Source organism: Heterocephalus glaber, unplaced genomic scaffold, assembly GCF_053883595.1.
Source record: "Heterocephalus glaber isolate CG9 unplaced genomic scaffold, H.glaber_assembly_v1.0 deba00001451, whole genome shotgun sequence".
Classification (NCBI taxonomy): Eukaryota; Metazoa; Chordata; class Mammalia; order Rodentia; family Bathyergidae; genus Heterocephalus; species Heterocephalus glaber.
Genome location: NW_028258301.1, coordinates 218865 through 238352, shown reverse-complemented (window position 1 = coordinate 238352; position 19488 = coordinate 218865). Strand labels below are relative to the sequence as shown.

The window sequence follows — 19488 nt, the reverse complement described above, 5'->3', positions numbered from 1 at the left end:
AAAATCATAGTCTTAATGATGATAATAGTTGTATCTTATAAATTGCCTCACAGTGTCTGTTTCCTAGATAATTAAATGAGAACTGTGTAGCTCCTGACTGTGTCCTAGTATATCCTTGGCTGTGTCTTGGAGATATCGGCTGGGATGCAGGTGAACAAGTCCCATCAGGTTTTATCTGTTGCAATCTGAGAGTCATCTGCTGAGAATATCCTGCTGCGCTTACAGAGGAATCTTGTATATGCAACCTTCTTTTACAACTTGCTCCAAGGAAAAGATCTATTTCAAAGAGATCTTAGGAGTTTTAACCATGGACTTTCTGGTAGCCCTTATTCTATTCTTCCTTAGTTTCCCAAAGGATTTCAGGACTGAGCTATTTGGAATATAGCAAAATTAGTGCTACATGGGCCTATAACAGAATCTTTATTTTATTAGGATGGGAAATAACCTTTTGGACTCCTCTGAAAGCCCCCAGAAAGTTGTCTTATGCATCTTCAGAGGCAAATATGAGATTCTTGGCAATGAGAACTTTTCAGGAGAGACACTAGAGACCAAGCAGTGACTGACAATATTTAAGGTCTTGTTTGAGGGTAATTTTTCTTTTTCTTTTTTGGTACTGGAGATCGAACTTGGGACCTTGAGCTTGCAAGGCAGGTGGTGGAACCACTGAACTAAATCCCCGGCCCATCATGGGTAATTTTTAACTGTAGATATCAGAGAGAAGATAGTGCTCCCACCAGCAAGCATAGTCAGACTGTCTTCTCTTATCTTGCTCTGAAGTCCTGGGATTGAGGTGGCGCTGGGTTTAATTATTTTTACCTTATCTTAGTCCCACTTCAGATGGTGCTGCAGCAGCAGTTCTGGCCAGTGAAGAATTTGTACGGAAGAATGGCCTGGAATCTAAAGCTGTGGAAATTTTGGTACAAGAGATGGTAACTGATTTTCCAAGCACATTTGAAGAAAAAAGCGTTATTAAAATGGTATGTCTGAGATTCTGTCTTAATAATCAGACTGAGGAAGTAGTATTTAAAATTGCCAGGTGACATTTTGTTGATATCTGCTCTGAAAGTTATTTACTTGCAAAAAATTGGTCTAGAAATTATAACCAATCCTTATGAATCTGTTAAGAGAAAACAAATGATAAAAACAGATGCTTCTTATGATGGAGCTATGAGTAGATAATTTTCAATTAACTGGACATACTTTTCTTTTTTATGAGTTGATGGAGTATGCCTAGAATGCTTACTGAGTTAAGGGAAAGACAACCATGTTTCTGGGGAGTTTTCTTTTCTTTCTTGTGGTGAGGTCTCATTGTGCTGCCCAGACTGCGTTTGAACTCTTGGACTCAAGTGATCCTCCTGCCAAAGCATAGGTTTGCCCTACTACACTTGGATCCAGAGAACTTTCTTAACACTTAGCATTTCAAAAATCCTGATAAGAGGCAGATTCAAGATGGCTGATTGGAGGCACCAGCATTTGCCTACTTTTCCACAGAACAGAATCAGAACAACTAGGGTGTAGCTGCTTATTGGGGTGAGTAATCATGGGACTATGCTGAAGTTCAATAGAGGACAGGGAGACTTGGGGAAACCCGGAGACTTTGGGTAATACGACAGAGGGTAAAACAGAGCCCCCAGCACTGATCTTTTTGAAGTACAGCAGAGGGAGGGGTGGAAGGTGAAAGAAGGTGTTTAGTTACTTTGTATGGTGCTGAGACAAAATACCCGACACTCAAAGGAGGAAAGGTTTATTTCAGTTCACAGTTTGTAGAGGTTTCAGTCCATAGTTGGGTGGCTCCAAGGCAGGGTGGCATGGCAGAGGGGCATCATGAAGGAGGAATAGTCCATGGAAAACAGGCAGAAGACACTGAAGTAGCAAGCAGTAGCAGCTCCAGCCATGACCTAATTGCACCTGGACCTTGGTGAATACTTAATCTTAATGAATGGGGATTTAATCCAGCTGATGACCCATCCCGAAGCAAGCACAACTAGAGGTGTTTGAAGTCCCACTCCTGGAACTCACCCCAGTAGCAACAGCAGAGAGAAATAACCCGACTGTTGTGGACATCATACCTATGAGGGACCTTAGCATCAGCTCTCCCATGCCCTACCAGATCATACATTGCTGATAAGACAAGAGGTGAGTGCCATAGGGGGAACTGTGACCCCATCCCTTGTCCTTCCCCATGAAACACTTGGAGCTACATCAATGACTAAACACAGGATAAGAACTCCTAAGCCCATCCACAACTGGAACAACCAGGAACAGAATTGCTTTCAAGTATCAGAGCTGGTATCAACAAAGTCTGAGGAAACTCCATTATCTGATGGGGGCTTTCAGTCCCATTGTAGGGGTAACCATAGAGGGTACATCCCATGCTCTTCTTCCCGTACCACACCTATATGAACCATCAAATGGATCCCCATCTTGCAAGATCTTCAGAGAAAGTGGGTCCCCTGGGCTCTGACACAGTGCATATTGTATCAAAACTCACTAGTCACAGCCCAAGAAGTCACACGGAAACTACCATGAGATCCAAGTGGTATTAAACTTAACACTACACAGCAAGCTAATATCCCAGGACACATCATCAAAAGAAGGCTGCTTGATAAGAAGCCTCAGATAAAAGTGAAAGAGATACCCATCCCAACATATCCACAGATATCAACCTGAAAACATAAGAAATAATAAAAAACAAGGAAATATGAAACCTCAAGTTCATAACTCTAGTAATAGATGCACCTGGAAAGTATGCTGAGTGAAATAAACCAGACACACAAACTTAAATATGGTATGGTGTCTCTCATTTGAGAGAGGCAAAGTACTAATAAAGAAAATAAGAAAAGATGGATAGAGACAAGGGGATGGATCTTTTGCAACAGGGAAGTGGTCCAAGGGAACAAGGGCAAGGGGTGAGGAGGAGGGGAAGGGGAAATGAGAAGAATAAGGATGTGACATGTACAGGAACCTAATAACCCCAATTTATGTAAACACTATATGCCTTAGCATGAGATGAGATAAATAATATCAACAAGTTAAGAAAAGGGGATAGGGAAACTGGAGAGGGGAGGGGAGGGAAGGAAAGGGGATTTTTAAAAAGCTGTCATACGTAAGCATTCTACAAGATGATTGTAAATTGCGTGAATTGCAAACATGTACTAATAAAATTTAAAAAATTAAAAATCAAGTACAATGGCCATTATCATTGAGATTCCACTGCACCTAGGTCACAGTGGCTGTTAATACTGGCAAGACTTTGGAGAAAAAGGAAGGCCTTGTGCACTCTTGGTTAGGGATATAAATTAGTATAGCCATTATGGAAAACAGATGGAGATTTCTCAAAAAATTTAAAATAGAAATACCATATGATCCACCTATCCACTCCTGGTTATATATCGAAAGGAAATTAAATCAGCATAAAAGATAACACACTTGCATACCCATATTATTTGCAGCATTATTTATAATAGCTAAGATACGGAATCAGCCTAAATGCCTGTTAATAAATGAATGGATAAAAAAATTATATGTTTATCACAGCATTATTGAGCCGTAAAGAAGAATGAAATGACATTTGCAGGAAAGTAATGGAACTGAAGGATATCATAAGTGAAATAAGCTAGACACAAAAACTCAAGTATCACATATTATGTCTTATATGTGAAAAAAAAAAGATGACCTGAAAGTAGAAAAGAGACTTTCAAGAAAGAAAGTGAATGGGAGTAGGTGGTAGGAAGCAGAGGGCAAGATTGGGCAGAAGGAAAGTGAAAATGATCGAGGTATAACATATGTGTGTATATAACTTTCACATTAATTTATACAGTTAATGTGTTAATAATTATAGTAATTTTAAAATCCTGATTAAAGATTTTGTGCAAAATAGAGAAAGTAAAAAAGAGAATTGAGATTTAGAATTAATTGAATTTGAAGGTTCTTTCCTAACCCATAGGTAAATTATGTGGTAAATTACAGTTTAAAAAATGATTTTACAGGCCGGGGATTTAGCTCAGTGGTTCCGCCGCCCACCTTGCAAGTGCAAGGACCCGAGTTCGATCCCCGGTACCAAAAAAAAAAAAAAAGATTTTGCAGTGTTGTGAATTTGAAAATGACCTTACAACTTGACTAAGATCACATAGTTAGGTTTTGGCAGAGGTGGACCTTATATTCAAGTTTTCTGATTATTATACATTCTCTATTATTCTAGTTTTATTTCTGGAAGAAAATGTAAGTTTGCATGTTCTTCTATTATATAAGACCAAAAAAGGTTTAAGAGCATGGACTTTGTAAAAATGGTTTGAATCCTATATGGTTTTCTAAAAGAAGATTGTGTATTTTTGTATAGAAATTCCTTTATATTTTTAGTATATCCGTATAATGACAAATATCTTCAATTTACCACAATTATCCATTGTGATTTTTTTGTTGTTGTTACCGGGGATCGAACTCAGGACCTTGCACCCGCAAGGCAGGCATGGTGCCACTGAGCTAAATCCCCAGCCCTATCCATTGTGATTTGATAGAGTATTCTTTTTTTTTTTTTTTTTGGTACCGGGGATCTAACTCGTGTCCTTGCGCTTGCACAGCAGGCAGCAAAACCACTGAGCTAAATCCCCAGCCCAAGATAGAGTATTATTAACCTAGTACAAAATATGATCTGAGGAATTCTGAATCCTTTCATATAGATCTGTCAATATCTTAAACTTCTGTACTTTATAGTACACAATTTAATTTGTGCATTCTCCCTCCTGGATATTATTTTATTTGGACTTTCTGTCTAATAGTTAAATGAGATTTTGATATGTGTGGTATTCTAAACTGTTAAGTTTTTGCATATATTAATTTCATAATACTTTACTAAAAAGCAACTTTTGGTGCCCTGGGTTTATATATGGTTTTGGTTTCAGGTTGGCTATGATATGACTAAAGAAGCTGCCAGAAGATGCTATGAGAAATCTGGCCTGGGACCAAGTGATGTTGATGTAATAGAACTTCATGACTGCTTTTCTGTAAATGAACTCCTTACTTATGAAGCTCTAGGACTCTGTTCAGAAGGTAGTATCTCCGAGACAGGCAGATGAATTGGTTAAATTTCACTGAGAAAGCTTCACTTTTACCATTAAACAGAAGAATTCATGAATTGCCTTTCCCTCCATGTTGGCTCTGCCAGTGAGCAAAGTGTGTGTAAGCAGTTTTAGTGGACTTTCTTAGAACACATAGTTTTGGACAATATGAACACCAAGTAACAGAGTATAAAAATAATTTATATTATGCAAATTAGGAACACATAATGTACCCTTAAATTTTAAAAAGGATATAACACTACACCCAGCAGCCCAGGTATTTTTCTTTGCTTTTTATGTGGTTCTGTGGATTGAACCCAAGGCCTTTGCTCTAAGTTGCATCCTCAGTGCTTTTGTCATTTTTCATTTTTGAGTTGGGGTCTTACTAAGTCACTGAGTTGCCCAGGCTGGGTTCAGACTTATGAGCCTTCTGCCTCAGCCTCCTAGAGTGCTGGGATTACAGGTGTGAGTATTTCTAATTGTGTTAGGATAAAGACTCACAAAAAGAAAAATGGAAAAGGTGGTTGGGGACATCTGAAAGATTTTTTCTTTCATTTCTTAAAGTGTACTGTTTTCCTTTACTACTAGCAGTATATGAGAGTTCTAGTTGTTACTTCCTTGCCGACACTTGATATGGTCAGTTTTTAAAATCTCAGCCAAACAGAAGAGTGTATCGTAGTATTTTTATTTTAGTTTTAATTTATGTATAACTGATGATTAATGATATTAAGCATCTTTTCCTTTGCTTGTTGGTCACTCATATATCTTCTTTTGTGAAGTGTCTGTTTGGATCTTTGACCTCCCGCTCTCCTTTTTTAGTTCGTTTGAGACAGGGTTTCACTAGGTAATTCAAGGTGGCCTTGAACTCACTATGTAGCCCAGGCTGGCTAGAACTTGTCACAATCCTCCTACTGCAGTTTCCCAAGTGCTGGGTTTACAGACATGTACTACTGTGCCTGCCCCCTACCTGTTTCTTTTGTCCCCTGCCTCCTTTTTATGTTTTTAAATTTTTGTTTATTTAGCCTCTCTTTTAATTACTTGAGTATTTTCAGTATATCATTTTAATGTATCTATGGATTTTTTTTTTTACTATAACTCTTTGTGTTTTCATTCTCTCTTTCTCTCTCTGGTGGTTACTATAGGATAAGGTTTGGGCTCTGTTGTTCGTATGATAGGGCATGTGAACTTTAGAATATCCAGCATTTTTCTTGTCTTATTACTTACTAAATGCCAACGGCAGCTTCCTCCACAGTTGTGACAACCAAAAATGTCTCTAGACATTGCCAAATGTCTCTTGGAGGCAAAAATTCTCCTAGTCAGGGATACTACTCTAAGAGCTATAGCGTGTATACTTTACCTTCACAGTCTCCTTTGAGTTAATATTGTGCCACTTTACATGAAATGGAAAAACCTTGCAACCATTTAGGTACATTAACAGACTCCCCTCTTTTCACCTCTGATCCTTAAGTTTTCTCTCTTAATCATTTCGTTTTGCCTAAAGTATTTCTCTTAGCATGCTTTAAAGTGCAAGTCTCGGGCCGGGGATTTAGCTCAGTGGTTTCGCTGCCTGCTGCGCAAGCGCAAGGACCCGAGTTCAATCCCCGGTACCAAAAATAAATAAATAAATAAATAAATAAATTCATCTCTGGGAGATGAATTCTCTTAGTTTTCTTTCACCTGAAAATGTCTTGAATTCCTAAAGGAAATTTTTGCTGGACCTAGAAGTCTTCTGGCATCCATGATTTCTAATGTGTCTGTGGTCATTTAAATTATTGTTCCTAATTGTTGTTCTGCTCTAATTTTCTTCTTCACCTCTGATATTAGAATGATTCATATAGTAGAGTAGACCTTTTGATATTATCCCACAGGTGCCTGAAACTTTTGTGTGTGTGTGTATGAGGTGCTGGAGGTTAAACTTGGGGCCACAAAGATCTGTTTATTTTTAGTCCCCCTTCTACCTGTTTTTTAGGTTAAATAATTTATATTGGTATATCTTTAAATTCACTGACTCCTTTATTTTTATTTTCTTTCTGCTCTTGAGCCCTTCTAGCGAGTTTTTGTGTGTTTGCTTTTGTAGTACTGGGAATTAAACCTAGGGATCATGTATACTAGGTAAGTGCTCTACCATTGAGCTACATCTCCAGCCCTCTAGTGAGTTTTTTATTTCAAATATTGTATTTTTCAGTTCTAAAATTTCCATTTGGTTCATTTCATAGTTTCTTTTTCTCTGCTGATGACTTGTATCTTTGTATTTGTTTCTAGTGTGACTTTTCCCCTTGTAGTTCTATTGTCTGTGGTCAAGTCTGATAATTCCATTACCTGGGCCTTCTCAGCTTTTACATCTACTAATGGTATTTTCTTTTGAGATTTGGTTGCATTTTTCTGATTCCTTATATATTAATTTTAGATTTTAGCTTGGACCGGGTGAATGTTATATTGTACAGATCCTCTAGTGAAAGTTGATGTTTTTGTCTTAGCAAGAAGTCAGCCCAGTTTATTTGACAAGTTCTGCTCTGTCTTTGGAGGGTGGTAGATAAAGTCATCATTCCATTCTCTAAGCTATGCGGGTTTAGGTCCATTTTATGTACACTTTGCTCAGGAGTGAGCCCAAGACTCAAATAGGTTCATGCATAGAATTAGGGGGTCCTCTTTTTCTTGATCTCCCCCCTGTGGCCTTCTTCCCTTACTCCCTAGCCTGCAAGAATTTCTTGCCCTGGTGCCTTTGGTTAGGGAAATGAGGTTTCTATTAGAGTTTGTGCTCACTGTGGGGTAAAACCATTAAGAGACAGAGCCTGAAAAAGGTAACTGGGAAATCATCATCACTGCAGTGACTTCTCCAAGTTTTCACTCTCCCTATAATCCCCATTTTTATTTTATCCAGTGTTTTCAGTTGTAATCAGTGGGGGAGAAGTACAGTAGAGAACATATGCCAAACTGGAACCCACCAGTTACCTACTCTCAGCATTAAATGTCACATATGTGATGATGATTTCAGGATTTTTGTGTTCTTAGCTCTCACTGCTTTAGGTATCCAGCTGCCTACTTTTCAGGTTTCTTTTTCTTTGCTTGTGCTGTCTCATAAGCCTCTCACACCTATGTTCAGAATTCAATTCCTGCTATTTCCCAAATTTCTTCCTCCCTCAATCTTCCCATCCTCTAAATGGTCAAACTGGAAGTTGTAGTGTCATCCTGGAGCCCTCTCTCACACAGCCCCCATTGTATCCATCTCTAAACCCTGTTGGCTATGGACTTTGCCCCCAAAATAAACCCAGAATATGACCGCATTGCTCCATGCTTTATCACCACCAGCATTGTTTCTTGGCGTAAATCATTGTAATAGTCTCACGGCTGGTCCCTGCATCTCCTTTGTCTTCTTGTAGTCTCTTCACTAGACTGAAGCCAAATGATCCTGGTAGAAGTATGTAGCAGGCTAGTGTCACTTTTCTGTTCAAAACCCAGTAGTTTCTCATCTGACCCAGAATAAGAAAGCCAAATGTGGTATCTTTACTCCCCACTTCCATCTCTCTGACCTCTTCTACTTCTCCCTAATTCAGCTCTTCTGCAGCTAAAGCAGCCTGCTTCTTCAAGCTCTCTAGGTTGCTCCTAGCCCAGGGCCTTTGATTTGTATCGTCACTGCCTTTAAGTTTTTGGCTGATGTCTCCTCAGTGGAAACCTCTGTAAATGCCTTGCTCGCATCTTCCTTGTCCCTGCACTTCCCAAACTCTCTTTTTTGCCTCATTTTCCTGGCACTTACGACCACTCTACATATTATTATTTCATGTATTGGCTATCCCTTCCTTACCCCCTTTTCCACATTAAATTAAATACCATAAGAGCAGGGATTTTTTGTGTTTTTCATTCATTACTGAATCCATAAGTTCTCAGGTTATGTTTTGGCACGTAATGGACACAATTGCTTTCCAAGTGTGCACATTTATTTTCCTGCTGCAGTAGATAGAGTGGTCATTTACAATACCTTCATCTCTGGCTCCTTGTCAGTTGGTAAGTTCAAGATCACTTTCCTCAGGAACCTTTTAATAATCTTACTACCTCACAGGTTTGTATATATTTTGGAAAAAAATGTGTAGTAAGGTTTTCTTAGGGATAGTTTGTATTTTGTCTGCTCTGACATGGTGCAATAGCAATATTAGCAGTTTTGAAAATGGGAATAGTAAGTAGAATGCATGTGATCATTGGGGCCTTGTAGTAGGTTCTGTTGGAAACAAACCAAAAAATAAGAAATAATGCCATAGCAGTGTGTATATGTTTTAAAATATACAACCTAGATTTAAAGCCAATTTAGGACTAGTGTTGGTTATCTAAATTCTGTGATGAGTCCATTTTATTTTACCAGTAGAGGAGAGTTTGTTTTTTGTCTCTTATTCTTGCCTTGGGTGTTTACTCATCCAGAAAATTAGAATAATAGCTTGAGGTTAAATTATATAAACACACAAAAATAATTAGAACAAGACTTGATATACATAAGTACTCCTTGTATATCATCACCACCACCATTATCATTATTTGGGGTGCCTCTTATTATTTTATCAGAAGTATCATCCAGAAGGATATTTAATGCAAATGCATGTACTTTCATTTACTTCTTCACTACCTGAAATAGTGACCAGAACATTGGAAGGAATGCTTAAGCTTCCAGGAATATGAAGTAATGTTTTTCTCTCACTTTTGTAGTTCAATAGCATTTTTAGCCATTTCCCTTAATTTTATGAAAGTGCCTTTTTTCTTGCTTTTCCCTGTTAATTAAGTATTTGCATACCCTACAGCAGTACAGTTGACAATGGAGGTAAATGAATATATCTGGGAAAATTAAGAATTTTAAATCTCCTATAATTATTTCAGGTATAATATTACACAATATTGTATCCATTTCAGATCCTTTCTTCTGGCTCTTGAATCTTAATATATTTGGAGCAATTTTGTAAGGTAGAAGAGAGCTTATAGGAATGAATAGGAGTTTTTGAAATGCAGGATATATCTGAAAAGATTAGCCTTTATTGCTTAATACTTATTTTTTAACTTTAGGAAATGCTTGTGCCAAATTGTCATTAAGCTGTTAAGAAATGTTTGCTCTTGACCCAGGGATTTAGCTCAGTGGCGCCGCGCCTGCCTCACAAGCACAAGGTCCTGAGTTTGATCCCCGGTACCAGAAAAAAAAGAAAAGAAAAAAGTTTACTCTAAGTAGTGATGCATGGCTGAAATCCTAGCCCTTAAGGAGCCTTAGGCAGCAAGATTGCAAGTTGGAGCCCAGCCTTGGCAATTTAATGAGACCCTGTCTCAGAAATAAGTAACAGATAGGTAGACAGATAGATGAATAGATGGATGGATGAATGGATGGGGCTGTAGTTCATCAGTAGAGCACTTTTGGGTTCCATCTATGTCCAAAAAAAATTCTGAGAAATTCTTAGCTATATAGATAAATTAAAAACATGCAATTTGTTTCAATATTATTTTTAATACTTGTGAATATTATTTTTCATTCTATAGGACAAGGTGGAACACTGGTTGATAGAGGAGATAATACTTATGGAGGAAAGTGGGTCATAAATCCTAGTGGTGGATTGCTTTCCAAGGGACATCCACTGGGAGCTACAGGTAATACTACTCACAGATTTCATAAGCTTTTGTCATTTTTGCCGTAAGTGTGGTTTAGTCCTTGCTTTGAGTGTAAGTTTGTGTTCTCTGAACTTATTAGCCGGTGCTTATTTTAAATTATTACATGTTTGGATTACATAATGATTACATTCATCAGGAGGAGTTGGTACATGTACATAATACATCTTAATTTTTTATGCCACTTTCTCTTCCTTTCCCTCCCAGCTTCATTTTCTCCTCTTCATCCTTCCTACCCCCATCCTTTTCCTATTATCTTTTATTTTGCTCTTTATTCATATTTTGATTTTCTCATATAAGAGAAATCATGCAATATTTATGCTTGTGTGTCTGATTTATTTCACTTAACGTTAATGTCTCAAAGTGCATCCATTTCCCTACAAATGACTCAAGTTTATTCTTCTTAATGACAGAATAGTACTCCATTGTATGTAAATACATTTTATTTATCCATTCTTCTGTTGATGGGTACATAGGCTGCTTCCAAGATTTAGCAATTGTGAATTATGCTGCTATAAACGTGGGTATGCATGTATCACTGTAATAGGATGACTCTTTTTCTTTTGGTACCAGGGATCGAACCCGGGTCCTTGTGCTTGTGGGGCAGGCAGCGGAACCACTGAGCTAAATCCCCAGGCCAGACTTTAACTCTTTTTGATTGGGTCTTTTATTTTGGGCGGGTCAATTTTTGAGGTTTTTATATTTTGTTTTACTTTTTTAAGCAAAACATTTATTGGTACATTTTAGATAGACATAATGATAACATTCATCATAGGGAATTTGTATCTGCACATGACCCATCTTCTTTATATATTTTAGATATTAATCCTCTGTCTGAACAGTAGATGGCAAAATTGCTTGCCTGTTCTGTTGTCTCTTCACTCTGTTAGTTTCTTTGTTGTGCAGAAGCTTTTTAATTTGATGTGATCTAATTTGTTGATTCTAAGTGTTACTTCTTGTGATTGGAGTTCTGGTCAGAAAATTCTTGCATATGGCTATGTCTCCAAGAGTTGTATCTATTTTGTAGCCTGCTCCATGTTCATGGCTGTCTCCCATGGCTTTTTCCCATCCAGTCACTATGGGAGGGTAACACTGGTAGCCCTGAAATGAAGTTGGTTTTTAGTTGTTCTGAGTCCCAAATTTAAATAATCAACCCCTTCCTCATATGGTGCTTGATTATTGTTTTGGTGATATGGTAAGTGCTCGTGCTTGAATCCCTCTCTGGCTGTTGCCTGCAGCGTGGAAGGAGTCCCTTTACAGCAAAACCCTGTGTTATTTTTGCAGTTCACAAAATGGCATGTTCTGCTGCCACTGCTCTTTGGATCTCCCAGCCTGGGACTCTTACCTTGCTTCTGAGAAGCCCCTACCCATGAGCTGGGAGAGCTGGGAAAACAGTCTAAATTGTTTCCTTCTTTTCTCTGCATTGTGGATTGTCTTTCCAACCTCTCTGTATCTTCTAATTTTTTCTTTCAGTTCCTTCCTGATTCCCAGCTGTTATGGCGTATATTTAGATTATCCTCTCAAAGCTTCATGCCCTCATGGGTGGGGCTTTTGAGAGTGACTGGGTCATGGGTATGTGATACTGGATTAGTTCACTGATTGGCTTAGCATAGTTCTTGGTATGGATGATGGATTTACTGAAGAGGGAAGACTCACCTTAAGTGTGGGTATCACCAACCAAGAGGCTTATAGACTGGAAGGAATAAAAAGGGAAAGGAGAAGGAAGCTGCACTGCTTCCTGCCTTCCATGCCATGGACTGTTTTTCCTCTTCCATGCTGCCCTGCCTTGGAGTCAGCTGACTGCGTAGTAAAACCTCTGCAAATTGTGAGCTACAATAAACTCTTCTTCCTTCAATTTGTGGGTATTTGGTATCTTGTCCTTGCAATGAGGAAGTCACAAAGACTCCAGTGATCCGCTTCTCTTTTTTTCTTCAATAAGCTGTTATTTTCCCATGTCTGAATTCTGGATCTCAGAGAGACTGAATTTTGCTATTGATCACCACTCCACCATTTTCTTTCCAGCAGGTGCTTTAAATGATTATTTAGCCATATTTAAATTTTTCCTTTAACTACAGTGTACCTCAATAATCTGGATTAATTGATGCAAATTTAAATTAATTGAGACTCTAAATTCAATAATGTGTATTTTTAAAAGTTTGATTGTTTTTAGATAGCTACAAAACTTAACTAATAGGATGTCTCCAGCAATCTTGCTAGATCTGCTAGATAAGAATCATTTCAAACGAGCACATTATTTATATGTTGTTGTATGCATGGGTGGCACTCCATGGAAATTAAGAATTTTACTATAACTGTTGCTAACCAGCCATGTAATTGTTCTATCAGTTATCAATTAATTACTTTGACTCTTAGTTCCTTAATTGTACAATGACAAACTTGTAAAATTTGCAATTTCCAAAATAACTTTGAGCACTAAAATTTGTGATTTACTTTTGAGAAGACAGGTGAGTCTTGTATTCTTTCCACATTGTCTTATTTTATTGCTTGATTCAATTAGTAAAATTTTATAATTTCTCATAGATCCAAAACAGAAGTTAGAATTAATAATGTATTTATTAGAGCAGTTAACCTGAGTTTATTTTTGCCATTCAAATTTAGTAAGCCCATAACCAAGTAGAAAAGATTGATGGAGGGAGAAGGAAAAGAAGAGAGACAGGTAGAAATATACAGTACACAACTATAGTTGCAATGTGATATGCTATCTTGCCATTTGTTTCATCTCCTTGGTTCTTTTCTTTCTCTTTTTTTATGCTATTTAAAAAATTTAATTGGGTATTTTTTAGGATTTTATTTTCTCTTTTATTATTTTGTACTGGGGATCAAACTTGGGTCCTTGTGCTTGTGAGGCAAGCAGCAGAACCACTGAGCTAAATCCCTGGTTTCTCTCTTCTTTTAAATTACTTTAAACAACTATTTTTTAAAGATGTATAAATGGTTTACTTTTAGATTTTTTTTTTTTTTTGGTACTGGGGATCATACTCAGGACCTCACACTTGCCAGGCAGGTGTGGTGCCACTGAGCTAAATTCCTGGTCCTATTTTTAGATTCTTTTTTTGGGGGGGGGTACTGGAGATCAAACTCAGGACCTTGTGCTTGCAAGGCAGGTGCCGGAACCACTGAGCTAAATCCCCGGCCCTAAATGGTTTACTTTTAATAAATACTTATTGACTTATAATGTAAATAAGAATAAGCGAACATAGACTATTCTTGGAATTTAAAAAAATGGCACATGTAAATGAGTACTGTGATACAAATAATTTGAATATATTTATACTATATATAATTCTCCATCTTAGGATTTTGCTACAGAATATCACCCTAGAATTCTATTTTTTTTAAAATCACCTGGAAGAATTAGATGATGATTGTGAAATAGGTTCTCCCATCATGATATTGTTTCTGTCACTTAGAGTTTTGACAACAGATGTAGCTGGGGACTGAAGCACTTTACGAGAAAGCCTCATTCTTCCATCAGCTGGATCACGTCCAGAGTATTTCACCTGAATTTCTTGGCCAACTTCTAATCCTAGGGCAGTGGGATGTTTAATCTTTCATTGATCAAGTTGTGTGTTATGAAGTAGTACTGCAGTCAGATTTGGGCACAGTTTTACCATTACTCCAGAGTCTCATTTCAGTTATTGTGGCAGTATAAACAGCTCCAAATTCTAATTGGTATTCTTGGTCATCTTTACAGATTTCAGTGATGAATTCTCTTGCCTCATGCATTGCACTGGGTGTTGGTGCAAACACAGAATATGTTTCTTCATCCACTTGACTAATAGTTATACCTGTTTCAGCTTGAAGTCTTTTAAAATGATATCCACCTGGTCCAACAAATTTTGCTCATTTTGATAATGGAACCTCAACAGTTTCTACAACAGGTCCATTTTCTTTTCTGGATGCTCGAGGTTTTGAAATTCTTGTTCATAATCTGTAATATTTCCCTCTTTGCCACTGATGCTTGCTGAATAGCCTCCATTACAATTTTTATTGGTATTCCTGGTAATTTAGTATTAACCTGTAATGCAGTTATTCCCTTATTGGTACCAGCTCTTTTGAAATTCATGTCACCGTTGTAATCTTCAATTCCCAGAATATCTGTCAGCAAATGAAAATCTTTTATTCCACCTTTCTCGGGATTGATTTTGGTGATCAATCCTACTGCTGCACCTGCGACAGCAGATGATACTGGAACCCCTGAATTCATTAATGCCAAACTTCCACCACATGCAGATGCCATAGAAGAGGACCCATTTGACTCTAGGACTTCAGATGTAACTCTTAACAGTGAAAGGAAAATCTTTGGGAATAACAGGATACAAAGCTTTCTCTGCAAGAGCGCTATGCCCAAGTTCTGTCCTATTTATTCCAGTAACTTTGCCAGTTTCGTTAGTTGCATAAGGAGGAAACTCATAGTGCAGCATGAAATTTTTATCTTTTATCCCATTTATAGCTGTTATAATTTGATCTGATTTTATACTGGATTCTAATGAATCAAATGTAGCAGTACAAAGCACCTGTTCGTCCCCTCTGAAATAATGCTGATCCATGAAGAGTTTTAAATATATCTACCTCACAACTTATATTCCTAAGTGAAGTCAAATCATGTCCATCACATCTTTTATATTCATTCAAAATAATACTTCTAAAAACCTCCTTTGAAACAACATTGAAGAACTCCATTATTTCATATGGATCAGCCTCTGGAAACTTTTCTTTTAGTTGTTCCTCTGTATCTAATCTTATCTTGTTAACTTCATCTCTGGAAACTTTTATCACGTTTGTAATCTGTAAAAACTGTGTAAAGTTTCTCCATGGCAAGGTTATGAGCATGTTTCACAATGTCTGGTAGAGGGGTAAATATCTTCTGAGGTGTCCTTTTGGCAACCCCAATTTCTTTTACTAATTGCTGGATCCCTTGAATTATTTGTTGTGTATATTTTACTCCCACTTTGATAGCATAGCAAAAGTCTTGCTGTAAAATATTCTCTGCAGAGGCTTCCAACATGACTTTTACAATGTCTTTCTTCAGAATAAACATACTTCCAAAATATCAATAATAGGGCTGGGGATTTAGCTCAGTGGTTCCGCTGCCAATCTTTTAGGTGTTCCAGCAACCACTAAATTTAAAGTACTAGAAGACATTTCTTTTCTTGTTGGGTTAACAATACATTCTCCATCAATCATTCCTATTCATACTGCCCCAACAGGTCCATTCCAAGGAATATCTGATAATGAGAGGGCTACTGAAGCACCATTAATTGCTAGGACATCAGGTTCATTAATACCATCTACTGCTTACATTCCAAAGGACCTGTGTATCATACGAGTAGCCAGCTGGAAAGAGAGCTGGAAAGAATAAATGATCGATCAATTATTCTATTTGTAAGAATTTCTCTATCAGAAGAACCAATTTCTCTTCTAAGGTAGTTTGTGGGAATTCTACCTGCTGCAGCAGCCTTCTGTCTATAGTCAATCACCAAAGGCATGAACTGTGAAGGTGAAGGTTTTGTTTTGCTGAGTGCTGTGACCTTTACCGCAGTATCACCTGACTGTACTACAGCAGACCCATCTGCAAATCTGGCCAGTTTTCCAGAAGATATTTCTAATTTTCTGTTGCCTAAGTCCACAGATAGAGCTTGGGATCTTGTGCTACTCCATAGTGCTCGTACTTGCAAATGAGCGAGTGCCAGATTCCACCCTGATAGTCAGAGGGGACCATTAGCTGGAGTTGTAGACAGGAGCAGCACTGCCTTCAGGCAGCCATGACACTTGGCCTAAACAATTGTTTTTAATGCCTGCTCAATGGTATGCAGTATCCATTCTTCACTTACCACTGACCCTTCAAGTAGTGTTACACCATCTCACAGATAATGCAAGATTTTACAACACCTTATTTCTGTTCACCCCTTCTAGTCTTTGTGTTGTCATACATTTATTTCCAAATGGAGTATAAATCTCACAGTATACCATTACTATTACTGATTTTAAACAATCTAATATTTTGAAAAAAAATTTAAAATGACGGAGTTGAGTGTTATAAATGGAGTGGCAAAATAACAATATTGAAAATCTTTTTTATAAAAGTGCCAACAACACTGGCAACAATTATCAAGATCAACTATTTTCATAACTTTAGGTATTATCCAATAATTTATTACCACAATCTGCATCTATTTACAATAACAGCAAAAGACCCCTGAATCTCTGTAAAAACAGCACATTTCATGGCATTTAGTTTGTATTAATTTCATGGCTTCACGGCAGCCTAAAAACTCAGTCACGATGGAAATAAGTAGCCTAGTCAGCTCAGAAAGGGTCTAAATGGAGTTTAAAAGCTTTTTTCAAAGCCCCATTTTCAGAAAATGTCATTATTTGTTCTGCCAGGCAGTTTCCTGGTAAACTCTACTTGAAAAGTTTATCTTTATTAATCTGACTGAAAAACTCAACACAAAGAGTGTTTCCCCACAGCAACAGCTGTTTAACAGCGCAGCTACCTGTGGAGTCAGTTAGGGCCAACAAAAAGCTAACCAGAAGGCTTAATAGGAAAAACTGGGGAATAAGATGTCCACAGGGGCTTTGAAAAGATCTGATGCCTTCCAGGAAATCTGGAAAGTCAAGTGCATACAGAACATTTTGTGCATGGCCAGGGCTGTGTGCATGCAAGGAAAGACCTCACCTCTAACTAACCTTGGGCTCTGCACTGGCAGAAGTAAGGTGAGGGTGGTAAACTGCATGGTGGGTTTGATCCAAACACACATGTGGACACAGGGCCCAGGCAAGCACCAGGAGACTGTTAGTGCCAGGTATTTGAGGAAATCTCTATCCAGTCAGTAGCTGATCACTAAGTTAACCAAGAAGAAAATTACAAAATAGACATATGTGGTAATATGTGGCAAAGAATAGAGTGGTCATATGTGACAAAAAAATACAGACTACAGAATTAGTTTGGAAAAGTCACTAAATAAACAGGAATTATGGAAAGGGGAGATAATCTGATTGACTTTTAGAATGCCACAATATATTTCTTTAAATGTCCAATTTGCAACAAAAAACTACGAGACATGCAAAGAAACTGTAGTCAATATACAAAGGGGGAAAAAAGCAGTCAATAGAAACTATTCTTGAAGCCACGATATTGGAATTCTAGATGAAGACTTTATCTATTTATAGCATAGTCAGTGAACTAAAAGGAACTATATATAAAGAACTGAAGGAAAGTATGTAACTGTTTTACCAAGTAGGGAATGTTAGTGCATAGATAGAAATTACAGAAAAAAAACCAAATAGAAATTCTAGAGTTGAAAAGAAATCCCATCATGAAGATCAAGAATAATCATGTAGGTTTTAGTGGATATAAAAAGTAAAGGTGTAGCAGGAAGAAAAGAGCCATTTAATGTGGGAAACAGGGAAAGGGGATGTTACTAGAACCTCTGCAGTAAGTCCTAGTCTCCTGTGAGCCACGGCAGCATAAGGTGAATTACAGAAAAGGTAGAAAAATGAGACTGAGAAGAAGCTGAGCTTTGGGTCTGATCAGTGCTGCTCTGGGCAGCAAAGAGGAAAGCCAAATGTAACAAATGACTTGCAGAGAGTTCAGTACATCCGTGTAAACAAGGTGTAACAATCCAAGAACAATGAAGAACTGAGTAGATGAAGATTTTGTTCCTCCCAGGATGTTTTCAGCTGGTGTAATCTTGTCCTGGAGAATCACAGCATCACCGGATCATTGAAGTTTAAGTTGTGACCGGAGGCCAAAATGGAATTATGTCTCGGAATTCCATAGCTGGGCTGTAGGCAGGAGAACTAGGCTAACCAAATGATTTTACCCTAAAATTATGTAGCATTGCTCCCGGTAATTTAAGAATGCTAAGAAGGAAAGCCCAGTTACCCAGTGAAGAAGAACATTTGAAAAGTAAAAGGCCAGAAACATTAACAGAGCAAAAGAATCCTTTGGATCTGGCTCTTACAAAGTCATTGTGAATCCATGGGATTCAGAATTAGAAGTGAGAAAATGGCAGTAATAGTGCTGTTCCGGAATTGCAGAAAGAAGCGCACAGAGACTCAGAATTCGGGTAAAACAACAAAGATCTTTACTTGCTAGCAAGGCGGGATGCCAGAAAGTGGTCTGGTCAGAATCCCCCCATTGCGTTCTTTGTCCATCACCTTTTATACTTTTGTCAGTCATTATCTCGTCCCTAGTGGTCTTTGTTAAGTAAATAAAGTTCCAATTCCTGTTTAATGGTTAGACACAGGTGGTTTCTGTCACTGATTACAGTCCTAAACACGTGACAGTGAAGGCACGTATAATCACAAGTTTGTTCAAGGATTCTCACTTTGTTCTTCAGAGCTAGGATGTTATCTATAGTGGAGCTACAGATCAAAGGAGCTATATAACCTTCACTTTAAACAGCAGAAGCAATGGGCTAAGGCAAGCTTTTAAAGGGATACACTACCTATTTTGCCTCCAAAACTGCTTTAATAGCTAATCTAGTAAATTTACTTTAAAACTTTTCCCTATCAGTGCAGGTATACTATTAGGAAAGGTGGTGATGAATGGAAAGGGATGTAAAGAGGGGATATATCTGAATTTAGGTATATATTCTGTGTGAATGAAGTCTTGCGTTTGATCCTAACTTCTTCAACTCTTTTCTGTACATAGCTTAACTAATTAATCCTAGTTTCCTTATGTGTAAGATGAGAATAAAGTGTAGTCCCTATTACATAAGACTGTTCTGTAGGTTCAATGAGAAAATATATGTATGAAAAGTATTAGCAGAGT

At 37.7% G+C, this 19488-nt stretch overlaps 1 protein-coding gene and 1 pseudogene across 1 annotated transcript in view; one reads left to right on the top strand and one right to left on the bottom strand.

The window, feature by feature from the left end:
• Positions 1–19488, top strand: part of Scp2 (sterol carrier protein 2) — a 140846-nt gene that overhangs the window by 69625 nt on the left and 51733 nt on the right. Inside the window, exons 9-11 of the mRNA XM_004869228.4 lie at positions 827–977; positions 4902–5049; positions 10563–10670. Coding sequence (XP_004869285.2) covers positions 827–977; positions 4902–5049; positions 10563–10670 — 407 coding nt within the window. The remainder of the gene's footprint in view (positions 1–826; positions 978–4901; positions 5050–10562; positions 10671–19488) is intronic.
• On the bottom strand, positions 14051–17139 carry LOC106008107 (polyribonucleotide nucleotidyltransferase 1, mitochondrial-like; annotated as a pseudogene).